Source organism: Anopheles funestus, chromosome 2RL (genome assembly GCF_943734845.2).
Source record: "Anopheles funestus chromosome 2RL, idAnoFuneDA-416_04, whole genome shotgun sequence".
NCBI classification, from domain to species: Eukaryota; Metazoa; Arthropoda; class Insecta; order Diptera; family Culicidae; genus Anopheles; species Anopheles funestus.
The window spans coordinates 101,462,578-101,484,341 of NC_064598.1; the positions used below are offsets into that span (position 1 = coordinate 101,462,578).

Sequence of the window (21,764 nt, forward strand, 5' to 3'; positions counted from 1 at the left end):
AGAAGAGACGATACGATACAAGTGTAAAATACATTTACAAACAGCTTAATACCCTCGGATAAACAAAGAAGCAATCGATCGAGTTATAGCAAAGCGGGAAAGAATCAGTTAGGTGAAGAAAAAAAAACAACAATTCACCACAATTCAATTCACCAATCCCTGAATCAGCATCAGCCGAAGTGAATTCAATCGTTCGTTATGAAACCGTTTGCTGTAACATAACTCAATCAGCGGGTGTTCGGTTTTATGTCACGGTCGTACGGTGATAAATTGATGATCGGCCATCCAAATGCCTTACGGCGTTACGTTTCGCAACATGTTTTAACAATTTGTCCGCTGGTAGCGAATTTATTTTCACTGCCCCACAACATTCATAAATTTTGGGCTGTATTTTGACGGTTTATGGTAACATTTTTATTCGCACCGATCACCGGCACGGGTACCGGAGGGATGGAAAACAATGAACCGGCAGTACGAATGGTTTCACGTGGCGGATGCGGAATATTGTAGTCAGCTGGAATATGCTACACGAATAGGACGCAATGGGGTAATTGTATAAAGAGTCGTTTTGTGGCATTCTTTTAATATTGGCCGTGGAGATGGATTAAAACACAAACCCCGTCTCGCAATCAATAATGGAGTATTTTTTATCGGGGGTTTGGAAAAATGTAGCATGCAGTTATGCAAATTTCCCGAATACACTTCTAATAAATCAACTATTGAAAATATGTGTGAGTGTGGGTTATACAAGTTCATGAACATTTATTTTTTGCACCAGAAAGTTTGACATAAATTTATTGCTATCTTTGTAACTAGCTCACTATGAAACGATTTAAATTTTTTACTACGCCTAAGTCTAACCAATCACTCTACAGGGAGCAACAAGTGTCGATACTATTGAACTAAAATTGTTTTAAAGAAAGCAACACATAAGATTATATGGTAATTCGAATCTTCCAATTCTAGCAACTTTTGCTGTGTTAATCAAAACAAGCACCATAATGTTCCAGTTAGACACCTCGCAATGTTTTTAAACCTGTTCCAAACTACCATCGCACCCCGTATGAAGTTTCTCTAGCCGAACGATCGCATCGGTGATTTATGCATTCACCTTCATGATACTCTCATGCCCACAAGTCAAAAGACGCTAAACCTCGTTAATCTCCATGTATTATGAAGCATAATAAAGTGGTTGTGCAACTTGAAATATTCATCACACGTTCAACACCTGTAACGCTGATGCGCCCAATACCGCACATGCACCCCATTCCTATCGTTGTGTGGCGCTGGAAAATATATCACCCACCCCTTTTCGACCTAGTCAATGCGATACGCGATACGATTAATGAGAAAACTAGTATTTTTTTCCTCACTCTGTACCATACGTCATCCACGCCATGGCACGTTGACGAACCGCGTACCGACATTATTTACGGTATCTTTCGCTTGTGACACGTTTAGCAGAATACACCTCTTCCAAGCCTTTACTAACCTGCATCTGGTGTAGCAGTGGCTAGGGAGAGCATAAAGTCACCTACAACAAACTACCGTACCTCAGCTGGTATGCTGCCGAGTGTATGCTTGCAAGCCCTATCGGTCATGAAGGGCAACTAGCGCTTCCGACCTGCCCGAAGACGAGGAACAAGCCGAGCGGAGTATCAGCAATAGATGGTACAAAAACCTGCACCACATAGTGGAGGCTGTAGAAAGACAGGATATGAGTGAAATATGGCGTAAGATCGGTGCACCGGTTGGATTGAGAAAAGAGAGCAGGAAAAAAAACCAACGGGCAGAACTACATAAATCTGGAAATATTTTACATCCACTCGGTCTGCGGTAGTACCGGTCAAAGCTTCGATGTGTATGTGTATGTGGAAAACTTTGGCCATCAAGCGATACCCTTAACGAATGAGCTACTATTCACGTGCTGCTACACTAGAGCAGTGCGATCGGTTGGTTGTAATCTTTCCAAAAAGTTACCTTCACGAACGATGTTACCACGTGGAAAAAAGAATGAATTTTGGTTTAAACTTTCCCATATGAAGTATGAAGCATTTCAATTGTTTGGTGAGATAAAAAAAAATAAAATAAGAAGCTGTAGTGAGCAGTTAAAAAAATTTATAATTGTTTTACTAATTGGCAGAATTGATTCTCTTCGAAACAAATATTAATATGTTTATCTTTTGTTTTATCACAAGCATCCTAATATAATCTAAAGGCTATTAAAAATTATAACAACCAACAAGGGTATTATTTCAAAAACGAATTCCAACATCTTTCCAACATTGCACGGCAGTAATCGGAGGATGATTATCCGATCCCACCGTGTTTTGTTCTGTGGCTTCATTTTGTGGCCAGACTGCACCCTTGCGTCAATCGCGTAACATTGTGGCGGAAACGAAAATGAACCCACCAGCCTTCTCGTAACCCGTAAGCTTCGGGAGTAAATGTGATGATATGTATTAGTATGCGCACACACCGTACCGAATCGTTGCCGCATAATTGTTAGAATGGCTAATGCAACCAATGCCAGCAGTGATGGCGGAACCATTGCTGTACCCATATCATGCACATCATGAAGAAAGGATTTGTTCCTGTTCCTGTTCCTGTGCAGCACCACCACCAGTAAGCTAGTGCCAGGGAATGGGAGATTGTAATTTCGCGGTCAGGTTTTAGACGGCTGCCACCAGCCACCGGGTGTTGTATGGCGTTGTATGTTGGAGGCTTTCGATTGGAGCAGGAAAAGTTTTGCGATTTTAATAATAATGCAACCTATGAGAGGTTGGAAGGGGCGGACGTTTGGTGGATACCAAACAGGGCAGAGCTTTAGTTAGGTAGTTAGACGTACGAAAAGCACAGCCTGCAGTTGCATTGTGTTAGCACGCATGTTACAAATGTACTGTGAATAGGCAGTTGAAGGTTTAAACGTGTTAACAGACAAACAGATAGTTTGTCATTTGTAGAAAATTATACGTTCATCGTAAGATTGTTATTATAAAGGTACTGCAATGGAGTGCAATGAAAAAATTATTCATAAATCTATATGAATTCGAACGTAGGTTAAGGCGAAAAACTGCTGTTGTATGATTTTATTGAAAGATGTACTATCGGTACTACGAAAAATCTTTTGTTTCATGCTTAATACTCTCATGGCTGATAACCAATGCAATTTCAATAGAAAAAAATCAATTAAACAACTAAACCATTTAAATTGCATTGTTATATCTGAATTAAAAAAAACACCGGGAGGCACGATAAAAATTTCGATAAAATCGATTCATGGATTACATCGAACCATGTTGTACCGGGAACAGCAGCAAACACGTCTCTAATTCCTCGAATCGTTTTAATGAAATTTCCCAATTCTACCAAACCAATTCTACCAATATTTGCAGAAATGGATGCAATTTAAATATATAGCTTTTGTTAATTGAGTTGTTTTCTGTACAGCTATGCTTCAACACTGAAAAAGCTATTTATATAACAAATATATTTTATGTTTGATTTTGATAAACTGTTTCTACTTAAACTGTATGTAAATAAAGTTAAGTTATATCCCTTAAAAGCATTTTATGTTTAATAAAAAAAAAATCACAAATTTTAGAATTTTAATGAACATTCTTTTTCCCTTTTACGCTTACTAGCGCCATCTAGTGCCGAATAGGTACCACACATGCCCGTTGCAATAATTTACTTGCATCGAAATGGAGACGCCCAGCCTTTCACGAACTTTGTGGAAATCAGATTCAACAAACCACTACATATTACATATCTTCGATTCGGTACAAAGAAACTCTTCAGGGAAGCAATTTCGAGCGTGTTGCGATATTATGTGAATACTATTCCCCAATCTAATTCATGCGTAGTCCTGCTGCTTCCACAATCAACCCATATTATGCTAACCATTGAACTACTAACGAAACAATCGCTCTAGTGTGACCATGTGCAGTCAACAATGTTACATTCGTAGGGCAATAATTTTATAGGGCCGTCTTTCGCTGTCCCTGGAGGAGCACCATCGTAATGCAGCCAGTATTTTGGACATCCCTTTCAATCGAGTCAAGTGTTTTGTTGGCTGCATTTCTTTCCATTTCCTTCCAACTGTTTTCCGTTCAGAATTGTATATTCAACTTCATATCCAACGATTTGGGGATCGGGTATTACCGGGAACCAAGGAAAAGCTCATTCTACACGCTACAATTGGTTTTACTTTCCCAGCTTACCTCTTGGGGTCGTAACATTCCGCGGGTGGACAATGAAACGATGTTGGCGTACTGTAATATGCAAACAAACTGCTAACAACAATGTCATGTTCATTTCATGCCACGACGATCGTGTTTGCATTTGTAACCGTTTGTTGCGTTTTGTATGCGCGGTTAAGGAACGTCGCAACAATGCGGACACAGACGCCATAAAACCTCCAAAACCACACTGCGTTGGTCAACCGAAACTTACCGAGAAACAGTGGGGATTGAATTCCTTTATCGCTATAGGGTAGGATATTTTTATTATTATCTGGTTACACGGAATGTAATTGTTGTATGAAGTTTCGGACGTGTGTATATTGTTATACTTATATTATTAACAGTGTCTTTTTGATTAAATGCGAAACTGAAAGCAGCAAGTTTATTTTGTAATAACTTTGCATACCTTCAGGCGTTTTGTGCCCTAATGTAGACAATTATAACGTTTCTATATAGCGCTTTCTTTTTGATTTTTATAGAATATTAAGCATAAATAGTCTATCACAAATTTAAGGATATTACAAAATGTTCTTAATAGAATCGTCATTTAAGGGACGAGAAACATGTGCTGCTAATTTATTTGATCATCATTCATAATAGACAGGAGTGGGCTGTTGTACGCTCTGACCCTTTACAGTCACTCTTTACAACGCCTTAAATGACTGATTGCATGATGTCATAAGCCTTAACATTTACCACATAACATATTACTTAGCCTTTTGCCAGTCTCGGACAAGAAAGGTGCATACTGTAAATACACAGAACGTGGAAGCAGTGTAATATGGTTTTACAAGTTCATATCAATTACTGAATACCCTAACTCTTAACAACATTCTCGGAAAACGAAGTATTCTCAACAAATGAAAAGGTTTGGTTTGCCTATTGTCCCGAAGAAGAGAAGAGTTTATGCAAATGAAACACCACATCATTGCAACAATGGTAAAGAAAATATGTCATTATCGATAACCATCGCTTACATCTTTTTGGATCAATTCACGAAATCGCGATTGAAAATTACGGGCTTGGTAATGCATTTATCAAATTGCAAATGGTAAAATTACTTATTTTCACACTTTCAGCGTTTAACAAACGCGTCCTGAAACACTCTTCAGGTTATTGCTATCAGGCACATAAAAGCGCATACCTTGCTACTTCTACCGGCACTTGCATATAACACCATGTGTAAGCAAAACAATCTTGAGACCATTTCACTTAACATACATTGAAAAGGCACCATTTTCTACACTCGCCAGACGATGGAAACGATGTTTTGTGTGAAACAACGCTGCGAGCGCATGGTTTCGCGTTGGATGAGATAACCTTTTGCTGAAGACGAGCTGTTTCCGCTCCATACGCGATGGACGCGTAGAGAGCCACCCAGCCATGTCAGCACGTTGCCCCTGAAGTGTTGTAAATGGAAGCGCCACCGTCTATTCAAAACCGCACCAGGTATCAAAGACACTCAGCGTTCGTCTGTGCGCCATAGGGTGGGACAATAGGCAAACCTGTGTTGTTCTTACTACAATTGTCGACGGATTGTTGGCGTGTTCGCGGAGGTTAATGCGAACCTAGCCTAGCTCACCACAGTTTGTGAAAACCACATCAAATACACATTCAAATCAAGTCAAATGTGTAGTATGAAATATGAAGCGGATAAGGTCAATCACATGAAACATGGTTACCCCTTTCGTAACATTTAACCATCATACTTTGTTTATCTCTATTTATGCCACTAAATGAAACGTTGTACCGTTATCAGTACTATGACGAACAAACTTATATTGTATTTTGTTACACTACGTTCATGTATCCTTTTCCGGCAACCATTTAGAATGGACACTAGCGCTCTCGTGATGAGTATAGGATAGCGTAACTACAGTCCATTCGTACAACTATGGGTAAGACTAGGAACTAGGAAAACTAGGCAGGACCTTAGAGGTCGTTAAGCCAAGAAAAGAGATAATTGAGTTTCAAAACGCTTAAAACTAAACAGAAAAAAGCTTAACAAACGGTTCACAGAGCTAGAAAACTGGGTTCAAAATAACCAACCTGGGTTCAAAATACTTCAATAGAAAAAAAATTGTAACAGGCATTATGACTAATAATTATTTTAACGTTTTTACATAAAATTTACAAAATTTCTAAACACGATTTCAAACGGAATTTGACCTGTTGTATTATCCGTGCCAGAATAATTGTAAACATTACATTCGTTCAATATTTCTGACGTTTCGTTAAATCTAGTGTAGAAAGACATATATTTCGTTAAATCATTACAAGAAACTCTCAATATACGCCATTAAACAAATAATTATGTTGATAAAATTGTAAGTTGTGTGCTGTTTTATATGTGTTGCATTATTTTTCACACGATAATTTAATAAATTCAAGCGGAATTAAGCATTTTTATCATACAAATGTGTAAAGAAAAGTTTCGTTAAATATATATTTCTTGCGACATTGGAACAGCGCATAAAAGACGGTCGCATCATGGCACGTGATCTTTTGACAATTGACTATCATTGCTTCGGTCTTTAGGTTAAGTTTGTTTTAATAACAATAGAATGAAGTTTCCTCTATACGATATTAAATAATTTGCAGTATTTTTCAAACAAATTTTAATTTAATATAGATAAACGAAACGAGGGATATCCGTTTTGTCCTTGAAGCGCATAATGACACTGTCAACATAACATTCAATATGGCTGCCTGTGCAAAACGTCAATAGTGACCATAAAACATAGACATTCGACTATTTGATCAGCTCTCTTATTGATAAGGTAAAATTGCTCCTCTAAAATACAGTCGAGTGGCCAGTGTTAGTAGGATTGATAGGTTAATTGCAAAGCGTTAAACGATTTAATGTTTGCCAATTTGGCGTGGTTCGGTCCGACAGCAGATTCACCAGTTGTTTCGCGTGTTGAATTAAAACCTTCCTCGCAGTGAGGGTATCCAAGCCGAGAGCAGTCTTGTGGTGGGTTGCGCTTGAAAATATACAAAAGCTACAATGGCTGAAAACAAATTATAATTCTTGTACTACTTATAATCCTACCCACGGGTGGAAACAAGGAAACCACGGATTATTTGCTGCAGTTTGGTGTATGTATGTAGGTGCGTGTGTTTGGGGCTAGACAACGGCACTACGAAGGCCTACCCTGTGGAATCTACCCCTATTTGTGTAGGCAGGTGTAGCAAAATTTGCTGCTGCTGCTGCTGCTGCTGCTGCTAGTGTTGAGCAGCGGGGTAACAATCTCCTGGAAAAGCCAGGATTTATCAGTGATATACAGCATCCTCAACACGGTTCTAATCTTGCTGCTATTCAAACATTGCGGAACCGTAACATCGTCCACTGAGAGCTCTGCATTGCAGGGTGCACGAACATAATACGACGAAACGGACAAACCCCATCCAGTAGGAACAAAGGCAAAGCACGGACGCAGTAACAACACTGCACGTAGTTCGTCTTATCGCTTATCAGATGTCCCCGCGTCTTGCGTGAGTTGTCCGCTCAGAAAAAGAAATCGGCCGCAAATGGCATGGCCATTACGGTGCGATGGTAATTAACGATCCGTTGTCTACGGAAGGAAAGAAGACGATCCCTGTGGTGGAGGAGTGATGCGGTTAGACGAGTTTATAGTTTACCGAGGGTGGTTGTAAAAAGCCAATAATAATAGCAACCAGCGGCCACAGCACATAACACACGCTCTCCGCTAGTAGCCAGGGGTTGCTTCGCACATCCTTCACCTCCCGCACAGTTCGTGAACATCATCCTCACCCACTCCCGCTCGATCGAAGCAGTCGACATCCACGGTGTAGTAGTAGAACAAACGGTTCACTACGCGCTTTCCTCTCGGAGCATTCGTTCGCTGGCGGTGGAAGTGCGCTGTCGCGTGTTTTTCGTTTTTTCGGTACGCTCTGCTGTGGTGTGCTTCTGTGCTTCGGCGGTGTAGTAAGTGTTCCCAACGGCACTAGCTGTGAGCATATATAGTCAGCAGAACAAAACGAAGATTCGTCATCTTTGCTAGCCCGTTTTGTCGCGTTTTGCCATAGTGAATTTTTCTGTTGCCACACACAACGCCATCGGAAGTTTGGTACAAAAGTGGGAATCACTACTTTGCCAGTGAATGGGACGTGTAAATTTTGTGCTTGTGCGTTTCTGTATGTGCCTCTCCTTTAAGTTTATTCACTATTCATTTTTCTGTCCCCGTTGGATTGTGGGCCACCCGTCCGTCCAAAATCAATACTTGAGGGCCTTTTTGCTCGCGCGCGCTTGTTTGTGTGTGTGTGTTTGTGGTTGTATGTATGGATGTGTTCGACGTGCGTGCCCACGTATTCGTGGTGTGTGTGTGTGTATTAAAGTGTACGTGCGCGAAGGTTGCAGGGACGCGAGGAAACGCAAAGAAACCCAAAACGGATCGTGTACTCTTGCTATGCTAAAGCAATGTTTCTCTTTCTCTGAATCTCACTTATCGTGTGTGTTGTATTTCGTCTCTCACTGTTGTGCCTCGGAATGTCAGATTAAAATTGAAAAAAAAGAATACTAATTAATCCTAGTTTACTATAAACTACACAAACGCCCTTAGATTAAGAGCAAACCAAAAGAGGAATTACATGAATCATGACCATTATTTGTCACCATGCGAGTTCTGGTATTGTGTACGTCACACCAAACCCTCTCACGTGACAGCAGCTCGCGAGCTTGTAATACTTCTCTCCGAGTGACGGTGCTCCCATGTGAGCGCCAGACCGCTTTTGACAGCTCCTACAGTGTAGGGCGAAAAAGGGAATTTTCACTTGGCTGTTCGTTTTGTGGTGAACTAAAATGCATGCAGTTTTGTTGTTTGCATTGTCACTTTAAAACAAAAGGCTCTTAGCATAATTTGTTTTCTTCTTTTCCGTGCAGTGCACGACACTTCCACTCTTCCCAACGAATTCACAAACGTGCCTCGACGAAAGCGCAAAGTTGCTGATGTAACGGCTCCAAAATCCTGGCCAAGTGTAGAGCCAATCTAGCAGCTGGAATAAAAAAAACGGAAAGCACAAATCGAAACCGATCGAAGAAGCCGTTACAGCTGCTTGATGTTACACAACGTGGCACCGTTCCAGTGTAATGCGTAAGGGACAGGTGTTTTTTCGGGAATCCTCATTCGAACAACAAACTGTCCCATTTGTTCCACACTGCTTAAGCCTGTCGGAATTTGTTAACTTCTGGCGAACAGCAAAATGGTTTGCATGAAAAGTCAATTTAAAACTCTGCATCTTCCATTCGGCTTAACGAAGAATTGAAATGCAAATCATCTCTTCGCCCTGCGTCACCCACATCATACAAAACATTCGCGAAAAAAGGACTTATTGACAACATGTGTAGCTACGATCGTCCTCGTACCCGTCGCTAGAGATAGCCGGGTGAATGTTTTCTTTCGATTCCGAATTTCCTACCGACAGCAACAGCGACACCTGACACTTTTGACTCACGTAATCCATACGTGTGGCACCTGCCCGAAATATAGGAAAAGCAAATAACACTCCCTTTTGAGAAAGGTGGAAAACTGTACGAAGAATCAAACAGTCCAGCAGAGGACAAAAAACCTCAAAACGACGGATCATGACCACCCTCTGTTCTGTAATGGAGCTGTTGTGTGTATGTGGTTGTCGCCTTCCCATGCAAACGTCACCTTCAGCGGCTAATTAATTACACAAACTTCCCTTACAAATACACGCGGGCATCCGTACCGAAAAAGCACCATTTCGTCCTGTGTTTTCGATATACCCTCCCACCGTTCTGGGCTTCGCCGTGTGGTCGAGTGGGCGAGTAAGAAAAAAAACATAACCCAATGTTGCCCACACACTCCACACCTTTGCCAGGGTCCAATACACGTGCGCGCAGAGTGGCGACCGCTTTCGTGTCAACATGGAGTTTTATTTCTCGTCCTTACGCAAAGCAAAGTTTTGGCAGTATCAAGTGTTTCTGCTGAAGAATGAGAATGGCCCGTTGATACTTGAGTAATGGTTGGAGTGTTATTCGCGGTTTTGTGTAACAAATGTTTGTTTCTAATTTTTAATGTTCCAAGGACATCTGGAGCCACTTTCTACCACTTGCTTGTCCTAGTGTTGGTCGTTATGGCAAGGAAGACTTATCAAACACTACAGCTTTTAAAAGTTCTGTGAAGCACGGTGGAGTAAAATTGACTAAAAGGTCTAAAAGATATGTAGTCGTTTGGTCGTCCGGTATCCTTTTCATGACATCACCTACCATTGCATAACGAGTCCAAGTGAAAAATGAGCTATTCGTAGTACATGAAGCATCCGGTGCTCTTAAAGGAGAAGAAGATACACACACACACAGTACACCTTTAAACTTGAAACTGTGGTCTGTGAACTTTAGAGGATTTCCCAGTTCTGGCTTTTCGTGATTTGGTTTTCCCTTAGCAGAATTGCCAAGAGAACAGCATTTGGTGATTTACCACCAAACTGGCGCCCAATAAACCCATTAAGCACGCGAGATAAATCGTTTTTGAAAGCAACAACTACCGAACTCTGTGTTAAGGTTTACTACACACGTGCACCACTTGTAAACTCAAAAAACAACGTCCTTTATTTATCTCAGCGTTTCAATTAAATTCGTTTACTCTTCGACCACATCGTCTTGTTTAATTGTTGGCTAATTTTATGTTCTTTTTTCGCCGTTCACATTTTGTTTTAGTTTCCGAATCCGTTGATCGTCCGGAGGCCTTTCCTGGCGGAAGCTGTACGAAACACACATACACACACATACACACGCAAACACGTACCACCAACGACGGCAGCGGCGGAATCTTTGATGTGTGATCGTGTGTGCGTGCGTGCGACGAGCGGTGCATAAGTGTTGTATGTAGGCGGGAAAGCGGAAGCGAGAGTGTAACGCATAGAAAGAAGACACCGTCTTCTACGACATCATCTTCAGCTTTATTGGCGACACCCCCATCCTGGTGCGGTGCGTTGGAGTAGATTGTGACCGAGTGGTGTGTGCGGTGCGCGATTTTGGGTGTGCGTGAAGGGTGTATTTAGAGTGCGTTTTGGTTTTTTGTTTTGTTTTCGTTTGTTTTTCCTGCTGTAATTTCGTGGTTTGTTCGTGGATCGTGGATCGGTTGTTGTACAAAAGCAGTGATAACAAAGCAAAAATAAGGGCTAGCGGATCGTTTGGCCGGTGCTGGTAGATTGTGATGCAAAATAGCCCATTCGTGCTGTAAATATTGTTCGCAAAGTATATTCAATAGTGTATGTGTGTGTGTGCCCGCGCATTTACACACGACGACGGTCAGCATCGTCACGCAAGGGGAAGAAAGTGTGGTAACGATCAGCCAGCAGACCTGCGGAAAATCGTGTGTCGTTGTAACGGTTAGCATCCGCCATCATCACGGAAGCACCGGGTGTACGTACGGTTCCCCTGCGCCAACGCTTGCAAGGCCCGCGAGGACGACGGTAGCAGGAATAAGGCTTCCTGCACAACCTCCTTCGATTCGCACGATCCCAATCCTTCCGGACGAAGGAGCAGACGGCACGAGAGGACGCGAACGCGGAAAACGACGACCACAGACCGTTTCACAATCACAATCTTCCAGAGGGCTGTTTGCGAAGTGCGGAGTGCTGATAGAGGAGCTGCTAAGCGAGGACAAGCAGAAACAACCCGAAACGAAACAAAAACCAACCAACAACAGGATGGATTGCAAACGGATTTTGCGCTGCTCGGCACTAGTCGTGCTAGTTTCAGTCACCCTAGTATATGCACAAAGCTCAGGTATTTGAACTTGCTTTCTATCCTTTTTTTGTTTTGTTTAAAACATACTCTCACCATACTTTTATCAATACCATTTCTTATCACCATTTCTTCTTCCACTACTATTACTACTGTTTCTACTACTATTACTTCCGAACACACAAAATGTTCTACCTTCACCGAGTTACTACTAATCCACCGAAGCGAATGAACCTTTATTGGTAAATGTTTGATAAACATCCCTTCAAAGCTGTCAAAGATTTTAATTTTCAACTTATGTTTCGAGTTAATTGAAGTTTTATTTTCCTATTGTCGCCTCTCTTATCGAATAGTTTTCTGTTATGTTTTCATTTTCATTTGTTTCGCTCAATGATTTACGGGTTTTCTTTTCCGGCCGATTAATATAAATTACAGGTTTGAGTGTTTCACAGGATGTCTGGAAGTGTTTTAAAGGGGTAGTAAAAATTATCCAACGTACGAAAACTGTGTTGTGTTTTCTTTTTATATTTATTCTTTTTCGTATAGCAGAACAAATCACGGATCATCCTAATCATCGGTCAGATATATTTATATAGCATATAGCAAGTAGTGCTTGAGATACGTGGAATTTAACTGCACCATGAATTTGTTGTACAAAATTCATTTAATTTTTGACTCACTCAAAAACTCAAGAATGTTATAAGATAAATGCAAAAAATATTTGTTGATTAAAAACTTACTTTTTTATTTTTATCTAAAATTCTAAGCTCTTACATCACGTATCTCTGGAACTACTTATAATTTCCTACACACACGTAGTAGGATAATAAAAGTTTGGAAAGGTTTTCTTTTTGTTATCATACCTCCTCTACTCCACATGATTTGTGACTCGTAGAAAATATTTCATGTTCCTTCAGACGCGTATCACTCGCATCCAAGCACATCAACCCGTTTAGGAATAGGAATGGTTTTATTTTGTCATCCAAAAACTCTTCGTTCCATAAAATTGTAAAACCCGCATTGTCCATACTCATTAAGCATGTGGGGTGGGTGATACATAAAATGCCAAGATGCTCGAGATCTGTAAAAGTGTAATGTTTATACTTTATTTTATTGTCCTTTTGTCAGAGAATATATTTACGTGGGGCCTCCGCAGCCAGTTGTGTGTCTAGCATACTTCTTCCCGATCCTTATTGCTCGTTATATTTGCTTCTCCTTCAGCTCGCAATTTTACGGCAACCATTCAGCGCATCTCGATACTCTGAAACACATCATCATCGTTAGAATGTTGATTTCGTTTTTTTTTCCTTCTTTTTATCATTTATTTCCCTCGCCTCATACATGCTCCACGTCTGTTTGTGCTAACGCGATCCTAAACGAGCAAGGAAAAGGTTCCCTTTTGGTACTTTACAGTACTGCGCATCCTTTTCCCGCCTTACGCATTTCATTTTCTCACACGGTACTAACGATACGGGCTCGTGGGAAAATGTGAACTGTTAAAGTGAATCATGAGTTTGTTGGGATTTGTGTAAAGGACACGGGTATTTCTAATTGCAAGTAACGCTCTCTGCCATCCGTTTCCGAGAGGCAAGGTTTGAAAGTGTTGGAAAAATCTCTTTCCAAATCTTCCATAAAGAGACATCCTTGTAAGAATGTTTAAACAGGAAAGGTATATGGGCGCTTGAAACGTTGAGCAGATGCCAGTATACTATTAAGACGAATGGTTGGGAGAGAATCAAGCAGAAACTCGTTGCATGCCCCTACATTGCCTAATGGAAGCTCCACAGCATATGGCTCTAGGATGGGACTTTAAAATAAGCTTTTCCCCTCGCGGTAGTAGTAGTGTACCTTGCTGTTCCGACAGAAAACCATTCTTCACCTGGTGGTTTTGTCCTTTTAACAGTGCCAGAACCCTTTTAGATGCCGCGACCGCTACAAGGCAAAATGGTGAAAAAGATTTGCCATTCGTGTGTACGTGGAGCAACGAAACCGCTAATACTGTTCTCCCACGTAAGGTGGGTACCAAAAAAGGTATTTTCCTTTAACTTTGCTACCTGCGAAGGGGGGTAAATCCTTTGCTCGTCCCGAGCATGCTTCGCCTTTCTTACGCACGTGTGTGTGTTTGTGCCTTTTCGCTCGCACGATCTTGTTGTCAAGTTTTGCGTACACCAAGGTGGTATCGTTGGTTGATGATTCGCATGTCAATCCGCAGGCGACACATAAGCTGGTGGATAGCATGTTGCGCCATTACGTAACGCGGGCAAACACATTCCCTGTCTTTCCAATTACGGAACATTGGAACGAATCGAAATGGAGCTAAACGCGGGGTAAAAGATCGATTTAAGGCGATGAAAAGCCTTTCAGCCGGCGCTACAAGATATCCCTATTATGCAACACCCGAGACGACGGTGTGCTTGAGACATACAGTAGGTACCAGGAATACTAAATGCAAAGTGATGTATCGAATTAATCAACTAAATCGTTAGCGCAACAATATATTAAAATTGTATCACAACGCTTACCAAGAAATTGAACTCTACGGACCGTTCCGTCCTGTCTGTCATCATTTGACAGCGATAGCTAGGGTTGCAATTAATTGCAAAAAGGTATTTCTCTACGAATTTACATTGCCATGTCACACAACGGCCGAGAACTCTCTTATCAACATCGAACCACTCGTCGCTGGCTGAACCATATTATCATCACCTGTGCCCTGGATCCTTTCAAACCAAACGGTTCGTTGTTATTCGTTTGACATTTGTCGCGCAAAACTTAAAATTCCGCCTAACTGGTGCCGATGCCTAGTCTGAAAAGTGAAATAATTAAATCATGCTTGACGTGTGTGACGCTTCACGTACTTCAACCTTCGTAGCATTTTTACACCTATCAATACTTCCACTACACAGACACACACGCATCACGTCACTCGAATGCAGTCGCTCGTCAGACGGAACTGGTTTGGCTTTGGAACCTTGTGATTGCGTGATACGTGTCCACTGACGCAACTGGAAAGAATACGCTTGAGTCAGCTCGCAATGCACGCGTATGGTCGCCATTTTTTCACCTCATACATGTAAAACATTGCCCCTGTTGGATGGATTTGGCGTGACTTAATTGAAATCGAATGTGCGGATATCGTTCATCAGAATTCGATGCGACATCAGCTTTTGACGTCGCCATCAGCGCCGTTGTCATCTCGGGTTCGGTGCGTGTAGGTGTACTAAATTGATTTCACTGCTACTAGCAGAACCACACTACCACTCTGCTTTTGTACACCTTTATGTAGTTGGTGAGCTATTTTGGGTTAGGTCGCCACTGCTCGGTTTAAGCGGATAAACGTTGATGGTGTACTGTCCAGTGTGCTAACCTATGTTAAGTTAGTTTGTTAAGTTCTTCTTTATTGGTTTACTTTAATTTAATGTTGTATAACAATGTAGTTGTTTTTTTATCTAACGGGTTCGATTTACTCATCTTTCCGCATTGACGTAGGATTATTTATTAGCATTAACTGAGATTTAATTAGGTTTCTATTTTTGTGTTGTGAATTGTGGTAATGTGCGAAAAATTATTCACAGAAAAAACTCACGAGGAGTTGCTAACCTATGGCTCACGATGGCTTGCCTACGAAATAAATTAATTAGAAAGCTAAGGCACAAAATGTGTTCATCCAAAACTGACCGTCTTATGTTTCGCTAAGCCGATAGCACTTATGTTAGGAAGAAGGTACTAATGAAATATATCAAGCTAATATAATGGCTTTTGAAGCTAATATAATCGATAATCATATGTCCCTTGGTGGCTAACTATCAACAAATAGACTCTTCCTTACAGTGAATCAAACTAACCTTAGACACCTCCACTGTGGCCATCTTGATCTGTTTGATTTCTAATTGCGTTAGAAACAGTCGTAAATTACTTTAAAACCAGATGCTCATTTTCCTGCAGCAGAACGCAATCATCATTCACACACAGATTCCATGCCAACAGTCTCGTCTTTGCCGCCCGTTTGACGTACCAAGTGCTAATAGGCAATTCTGTAATGCCATCTTCGTACCATTTGCAAGGCGATGTGGTGTGGTATGTCTTGGTAGCTTACAAATTAAAACCCAGCAGTGCCCTCTGCAACAGGCACCAAGTGGTTTAACAACTCACTTAGCACCTCGGCACCGGCCACCTCGTGTCATTATTTGATCCCATTAAGCGTGATGACACTGTTAGCGTTCGCTGCAGGCATATTTAATTCGCACCGAGATTTTCACGTTTATTGTGCTTTTTGACCGAGCAAATATGGAACCCGAGAGGACGCCCAAAAGGATGATGATGGTCGAAGATAATTGTCATCTTTTTTTTTTTTTGGTGCCCACGGCCACAGTGCTGACTGTATTGCGCATTTTGGTTGCACTGCCAACACGTGATCATTGTACACTTGGGTACCTCGCTGCAGATGTCATATCGTTGGGTCAACAAATTGCCCATGATAAAGCTCGCGCCTTATCAACCACACAAATGGAGGATGTTTGTGCTGGTAAATCGTTTTTCCTGCGAACGAGATAAACAGGTCCCCTGGTAGGTGACGCCAACCGAACGTCCGGCTCGTCACGACAATGAAGCTGCGGGTATCGTAAATTCACCGGACACACGTAGATCATCTAATCTAGCCGTCGAAGACCATGGGTAGGAGTTTGTATGGGGCCAATCGCCATTCTGCCCATACCTTGAGCATTCTTAAAATAACTGACAATAGTCTTTCGACACGCCGGGGGATCAGGTCTGTTCTCAGCCATTTGCTTCTGGCACGCATAGTTCCCATTATTTTGCAAAAAAAAGGAAAACCGATCGTTTGCTGGTGCAGCAAAGTCATGCTGTTCGATCGATTTACGAACCCAAATCGCTCATCTATCCGCACCTGTGAGGAAGAATGGAGTCGATAGAAATAGCACAACAACCGTTTCGATTTACGCATAACTGAAAAGGTGCAAAAGATACGCACGGTGTTAAAATGTACCTAATATTGGATTTGTTTTGTATCAGAAGTATGCCTCACCTAGCAGAAGCAAAGCCAGACAACTGATGTTATTTTTATGTTTTGCAATTATTTATGCGCGAAATTGAAATGTGGAAATCTACCAAAACTACGGTTGCCTTACATCTGTTTTGTTAGCATCGAGAATTGAACAATTTACCACCTCAAATGGCATACTCGGCATCACACTGTGTAGTTGATTTGTACTTCCTTTAAAGAATCATATTGTTCCATCTTGATGGCATATAAACTGTGCTCAATCGATTAAATTCTACTTACTCCATCTTCCCAAAAACCAGCAAGAAACAATTGACAACTGTTGCAAGCAAATGGCCGACTGCCCACTAACAAAAGTAATAAGTTCTACCACTTGTCGGATCGGTTCGAAGCTAATCGCCAAAGTGGTCGGTTGATCGATGTCTTCGGCCTTAGGCAACAGTACACAATGTGTACGATAAAATGTTACATCTCGCTTTGAATCGGCCGGTTTTTGGACGAATGTTCTCCAATTATAATGGATGTTCTTCCCAACCCCCCGTGTGTGCCTCTTGGTGGACTGTTCCGGTGTGGCAAAGTTATACTGGTTGGAGGTCAGCATTTAGTTGAACATGTTTCGTGAAAAAAAACGAAAGTTTCTCATCTTTCCCAACGCAACGAAAGTTGTCTGAGGATTGGTTTGGAAGTGAAAGTAAAGTTTCGCACAATCCAATACATTTAGAAGATAATGTTTTGTTGGTTTTATTGGGTAGAATTATTGTTTAAACCTTCCACGTTAATGTTCTTGGCTGATAAAAAGAGATGAGGCTGTGGCCAAAGTTGTGCTGTTATTCAAATCGAAAAACAAAACCAACTTTAACACTTAACTAATTAAATTAATAGAAACATTGATGCGAACATGCACGGCATGGGAATTGTTAATCATACGCATGTAAAGCTTGAAAAGCTCACAGGACAACATTGCCCAAATTCAAAGTTATTCACTGCAGCATAACCACACACTAGACGAATTCTAGCCGTGTTATGCTCCTTCGTCTAAGATCCTGTGTCTGATGTGCTTTGAGGTTGCAAAGGGAAGAAAAGAAGTAAAGTAAATAGAGCTCCTTGATTCCACTGACCCTGCAACTACTATTCCTTTTCCTCACTGGAGCCTGCCTCGTATACGCATGCGTCCTGCATATCTTGTCAAACGGGCGCCAGAAAACTTGCACCCACCACTTGTTCTCTATCTTTCCATCCCATCGAGGATCTTTCGAACGACAAAAAAACACCCGTATCAATCCTCAAAAATATACCAAATCTCCCAGGCTTACGATTCTTCTCGCTAGGGTCAAGGATTAGTAGCCATAAATGTTCGCCTAGAGAGAGCTTACCGGCATCCACGGTGCAAAACTGACGTTACCTCTCCTGTATTTACTTCTCTCTATCTCTCTTTGTGATCAGAATATTTCTAATTACAATTATATCTAGGGACAATGAATGAATTGTTTTCTGTCGATTCAGCATGCTTCCAATAAATGGAATCCGTCCCTAAGATCTTGTTGAAGTACCGATGCAATGAACCAAGACACGTTTGTGTAGTATCGCTATGGTTTTTATGGCGTTTCGTTCGTGCGTATAATGATAAAGTATCTCTGACCTTCAATTTGTTTTTATTGGAGCGACAATAAGGCGAACAATTATGAAACTGTACACAAGTTACTGTTTCATTAGTACTCAAGTTTATACTATCATTTCACAGTCGCTAAACCTCAATCAAGTTCTCCAAAATGTAGCCATATTGGTATGCAAAACACACTCCAAAATCATGTCGATCACAATATTTGTTTATCTGTTTCAAAAAAAATGTGTAGACCATTGTCCGGCAAATAACGACATTTTCGCTTGTAGTTGATTGATGTGCAGTTATCTTAGTTGCACATCAATTGTTCGAAAGTGTCGTAAAACTGTGGTTATCGTTTTGATGTTACCTAATTATCAAATTGATGGATGGCCAAAATCTTACCTTGCAGCTATCAAACAAGAAACATGCAGAAAAAGATGAATCTCTATGCAAGCCGTTTAATTGATTACCCTCTGGTTTGTTGAAATAATGCAAAAGGCCAGAAGATTAGATATTTTTCTATCTTATCGTTCGATTTGATTGAATGGCAATCGATGGTTGCATATGTATCGAAGCCTTTAAACGAACCATTAAATCTCGTTTACATTGTTTCGCTTGAGGATGTACTTGAGCAGATTGCAACGGCTGACCTAACTGTTTCGATGCACCTTTCTATATTGCTGGGTGTGTACAGCTGGTTTTATTTGCTGCATTTGCACCAACTTGACAAGTGGTGCGGCATCACGGGTAGTGCAGCAGCAACATTAAACAAACATGAAACGCTTAGAAAAAAAGGTCAACATTTACCTTAACACCGCCACTATTGACAGCCGATAACGGAACGAGCGGGGGAGAAGGGATGGAAGGATGCACACAATGGCTAGCTAGTCGTAATTATTTCGCGATTGTATCGAACAACCGAAGATAATGTTATGTTCCTGCACAGATAGTCCTTTTTTTACTGCAATCAACAATCGTTACCGCCCGAACGAGAGCGCACGATGATGGAACTGACCGGAAATGAAACGTTAAACATAACCGGAAAATGATGAAAGGGCAGGAATATTTTTTGAAGGCTAACAGGCGATTCCGTAGCTTCCGACTCTATGCCACCGTTTTGTGTACGTGTGGCCTTACCTTCACGGATATCGATTTATGTTTTATTAAACATTATCGACGTTATCGGTTATGTTCTCGGGTACGCCACATTCGTGTTCCATACACACTCACACAAAACTTTAGTAATGGAGCAAATGTGAATGAGCGAGTGGAACGAGAAAGGCGGTTGCGAGGCGGCTGGAAGGTGGAAAAATGATATTTTCGTTAGGAAGGTTAGGTTGACTGTGAAAATCGGTCTTTCGTGTACCGAAAGCAACCAAATGTGTCCCGTGTGAAGAAGGAAAATCACGTTGTTGGAAGGTTGCCTTTATATTGCAAAATATTTGTACCGGTAAACAGAAGAGTGTGTGTGTTTGTGTTCGTGTCTCCGAACGTTCGGAACAGTCTGTGAAATATGTTTCAACGAAGCACCTGATTACGCTACCGATAGGGCTTGGTGGGTTAGGGTTGGTTTGGTGAACGATTTCCCTTTTTCCTCATTGATTAGAGCAACAAAACAGGAAAAGCATATCCTTTCGCAAAATGCCGTATGACATTCACTGTCGTTCTTTTCCCACTGCTACCAACACACATTAATATCTTTCTCCTGCTCTAGCGGGGATTTTCCTGTGTGGTGGCGTCTTCACCGTTAGCAAAAAACCTGGGCCTTGTTTTTTCCGTTCGATATTCGTTCATGTGCTTTGATTTTTCCCTTTGAAAAGCTGCTGGCAGGGGCATGAATGTTTATTTTTAGGTCGAATTGATTTTTGTCGCTTCTTCCAGCAATGGTAGCGTTGGTTTTACTATCCCTTCAGCCTCCTTTCTGCCCTCTCAACGCTCCCATTGCTTTCGACTTTCATGTGGTGTGGTGTTTTTACCTGGTTTTCATCCTTCAATTTCCAATCACCCCTGCGGTCAGTAATTAAACCTTAAATAATGCAAAGAGAAATCGAATGATGCAAGAACGAGCGAATGATGCACGTGCCCTGGAATGCTTTGCAACAGTCGATGCAGAGTGTTGTAAATTTGCATTTCCACAGTAAATATTTCTGTTCATGCTAATCGTACCGTCTCTTTGATGTTACGGAACGTTGATATTTCTTCGCAAACTAGTTCATCTGAGTGGGAAGACAATGATGTAAATCCTTTTTGTGTGTTGGAGTTAGTAAAAATAAATCCGATCCGACAAGGAAAATACTTAATTAAAAATATCATTTTAAGGAAATTTTCTCAAATCCAAAAGATATTTTATTTATTTTTGCATACCATTACCTCAAACCTACCCATGCTGTGTATTTTGATTGTTATAACTTACACCTTGCTAGCCTTCAATGATTGAAATCGTAGCAAGTGCAAAACCTTGCCGGCTCATTGTCGATCCCAGCGACGCCGTTGTAATCGAAAATAGTATCTGCTCCGATTTGCATTCCCTCTAAGCGGCTTACTCGCCTCTTTGCCTTCTACCAACGCCCGAAATTGGCTTCGGCACGACAACATATTGTATCTTGTCCGTGAGCCCATGCTACGGCAGCTGAATTCAAGTCACCGGCAAAAGATGGCGAGACTCGCAGGAGCTTTGTGATGAAGGAAAAATTATTAGCTCTAGAAAAAAAAACAAAACGACCACTGTGGTGTTGATACTGAAAAAAATGGCCTACAGTAGCAAGTGTTTTTGCCGCTGACGCCATTACGAAAGGCAAGAAGTTGAGGAATCGGTAGGAAACCTGTAAAGTTCTCTGGGGAAATTAATACTTATGCTAATTATGCTTAAGTAACCAGACGACGATGGTCGGTTGCGGTTGGTTCGTCTGAAACTTGGAATAAATTAAACAATAGTGAAGATGTGCTTACGGACTATGTAGTCACTCGCGAGTGGAGTTAGTGGCCCTCGAAGGTGGTGAAGGATCGAGTCTAGAATCCAGATTCCAGCAGCTTCTTACTCGGTGTTGTTGCTTCTTCACATTTTTATTATTGCTAATTATGCAAAACGATTATGTTGTTGCTTTCATAAGGGTGAACTATCTTTTTTGTTCTAACCAAGATGTATACAATAAAATCTTGTAG

The 21,764-nt window shown here is 41.2% G+C and overlaps 1 protein-coding gene across 9 annotated transcripts in view; it reads left to right on the forward strand.

Annotated features, from left to right (window-relative positions):
- The first annotated feature begins 6,918 nt into the window (after window positions 1-6,918).
- LOC125762342 (uncharacterized) overlaps window positions 6,919-21,764 on the forward strand; it is a 61,972-nt gene continuing 47,126 nt past the window's right edge. For 4 of the 9 annotated variants that reach the window (XM_049424307.1, XM_049424306.1, XM_049424300.1 and 1 more), the window contains exons 1-2: window positions 7,031-7,218; window positions 10,948-12,021. In XM_049424307.1, the coding sequence (XP_049280264.1) occupies window positions 11,943-12,021 (79 nt within the window). In that variant the 5' untranslated portion in view covers window positions 7,031-7,218; window positions 10,948-11,942. The other 5 variants (XM_049424302.1, XM_049424305.1, XM_049424301.1 and 2 more) reach the window with 5 other exon arrangements.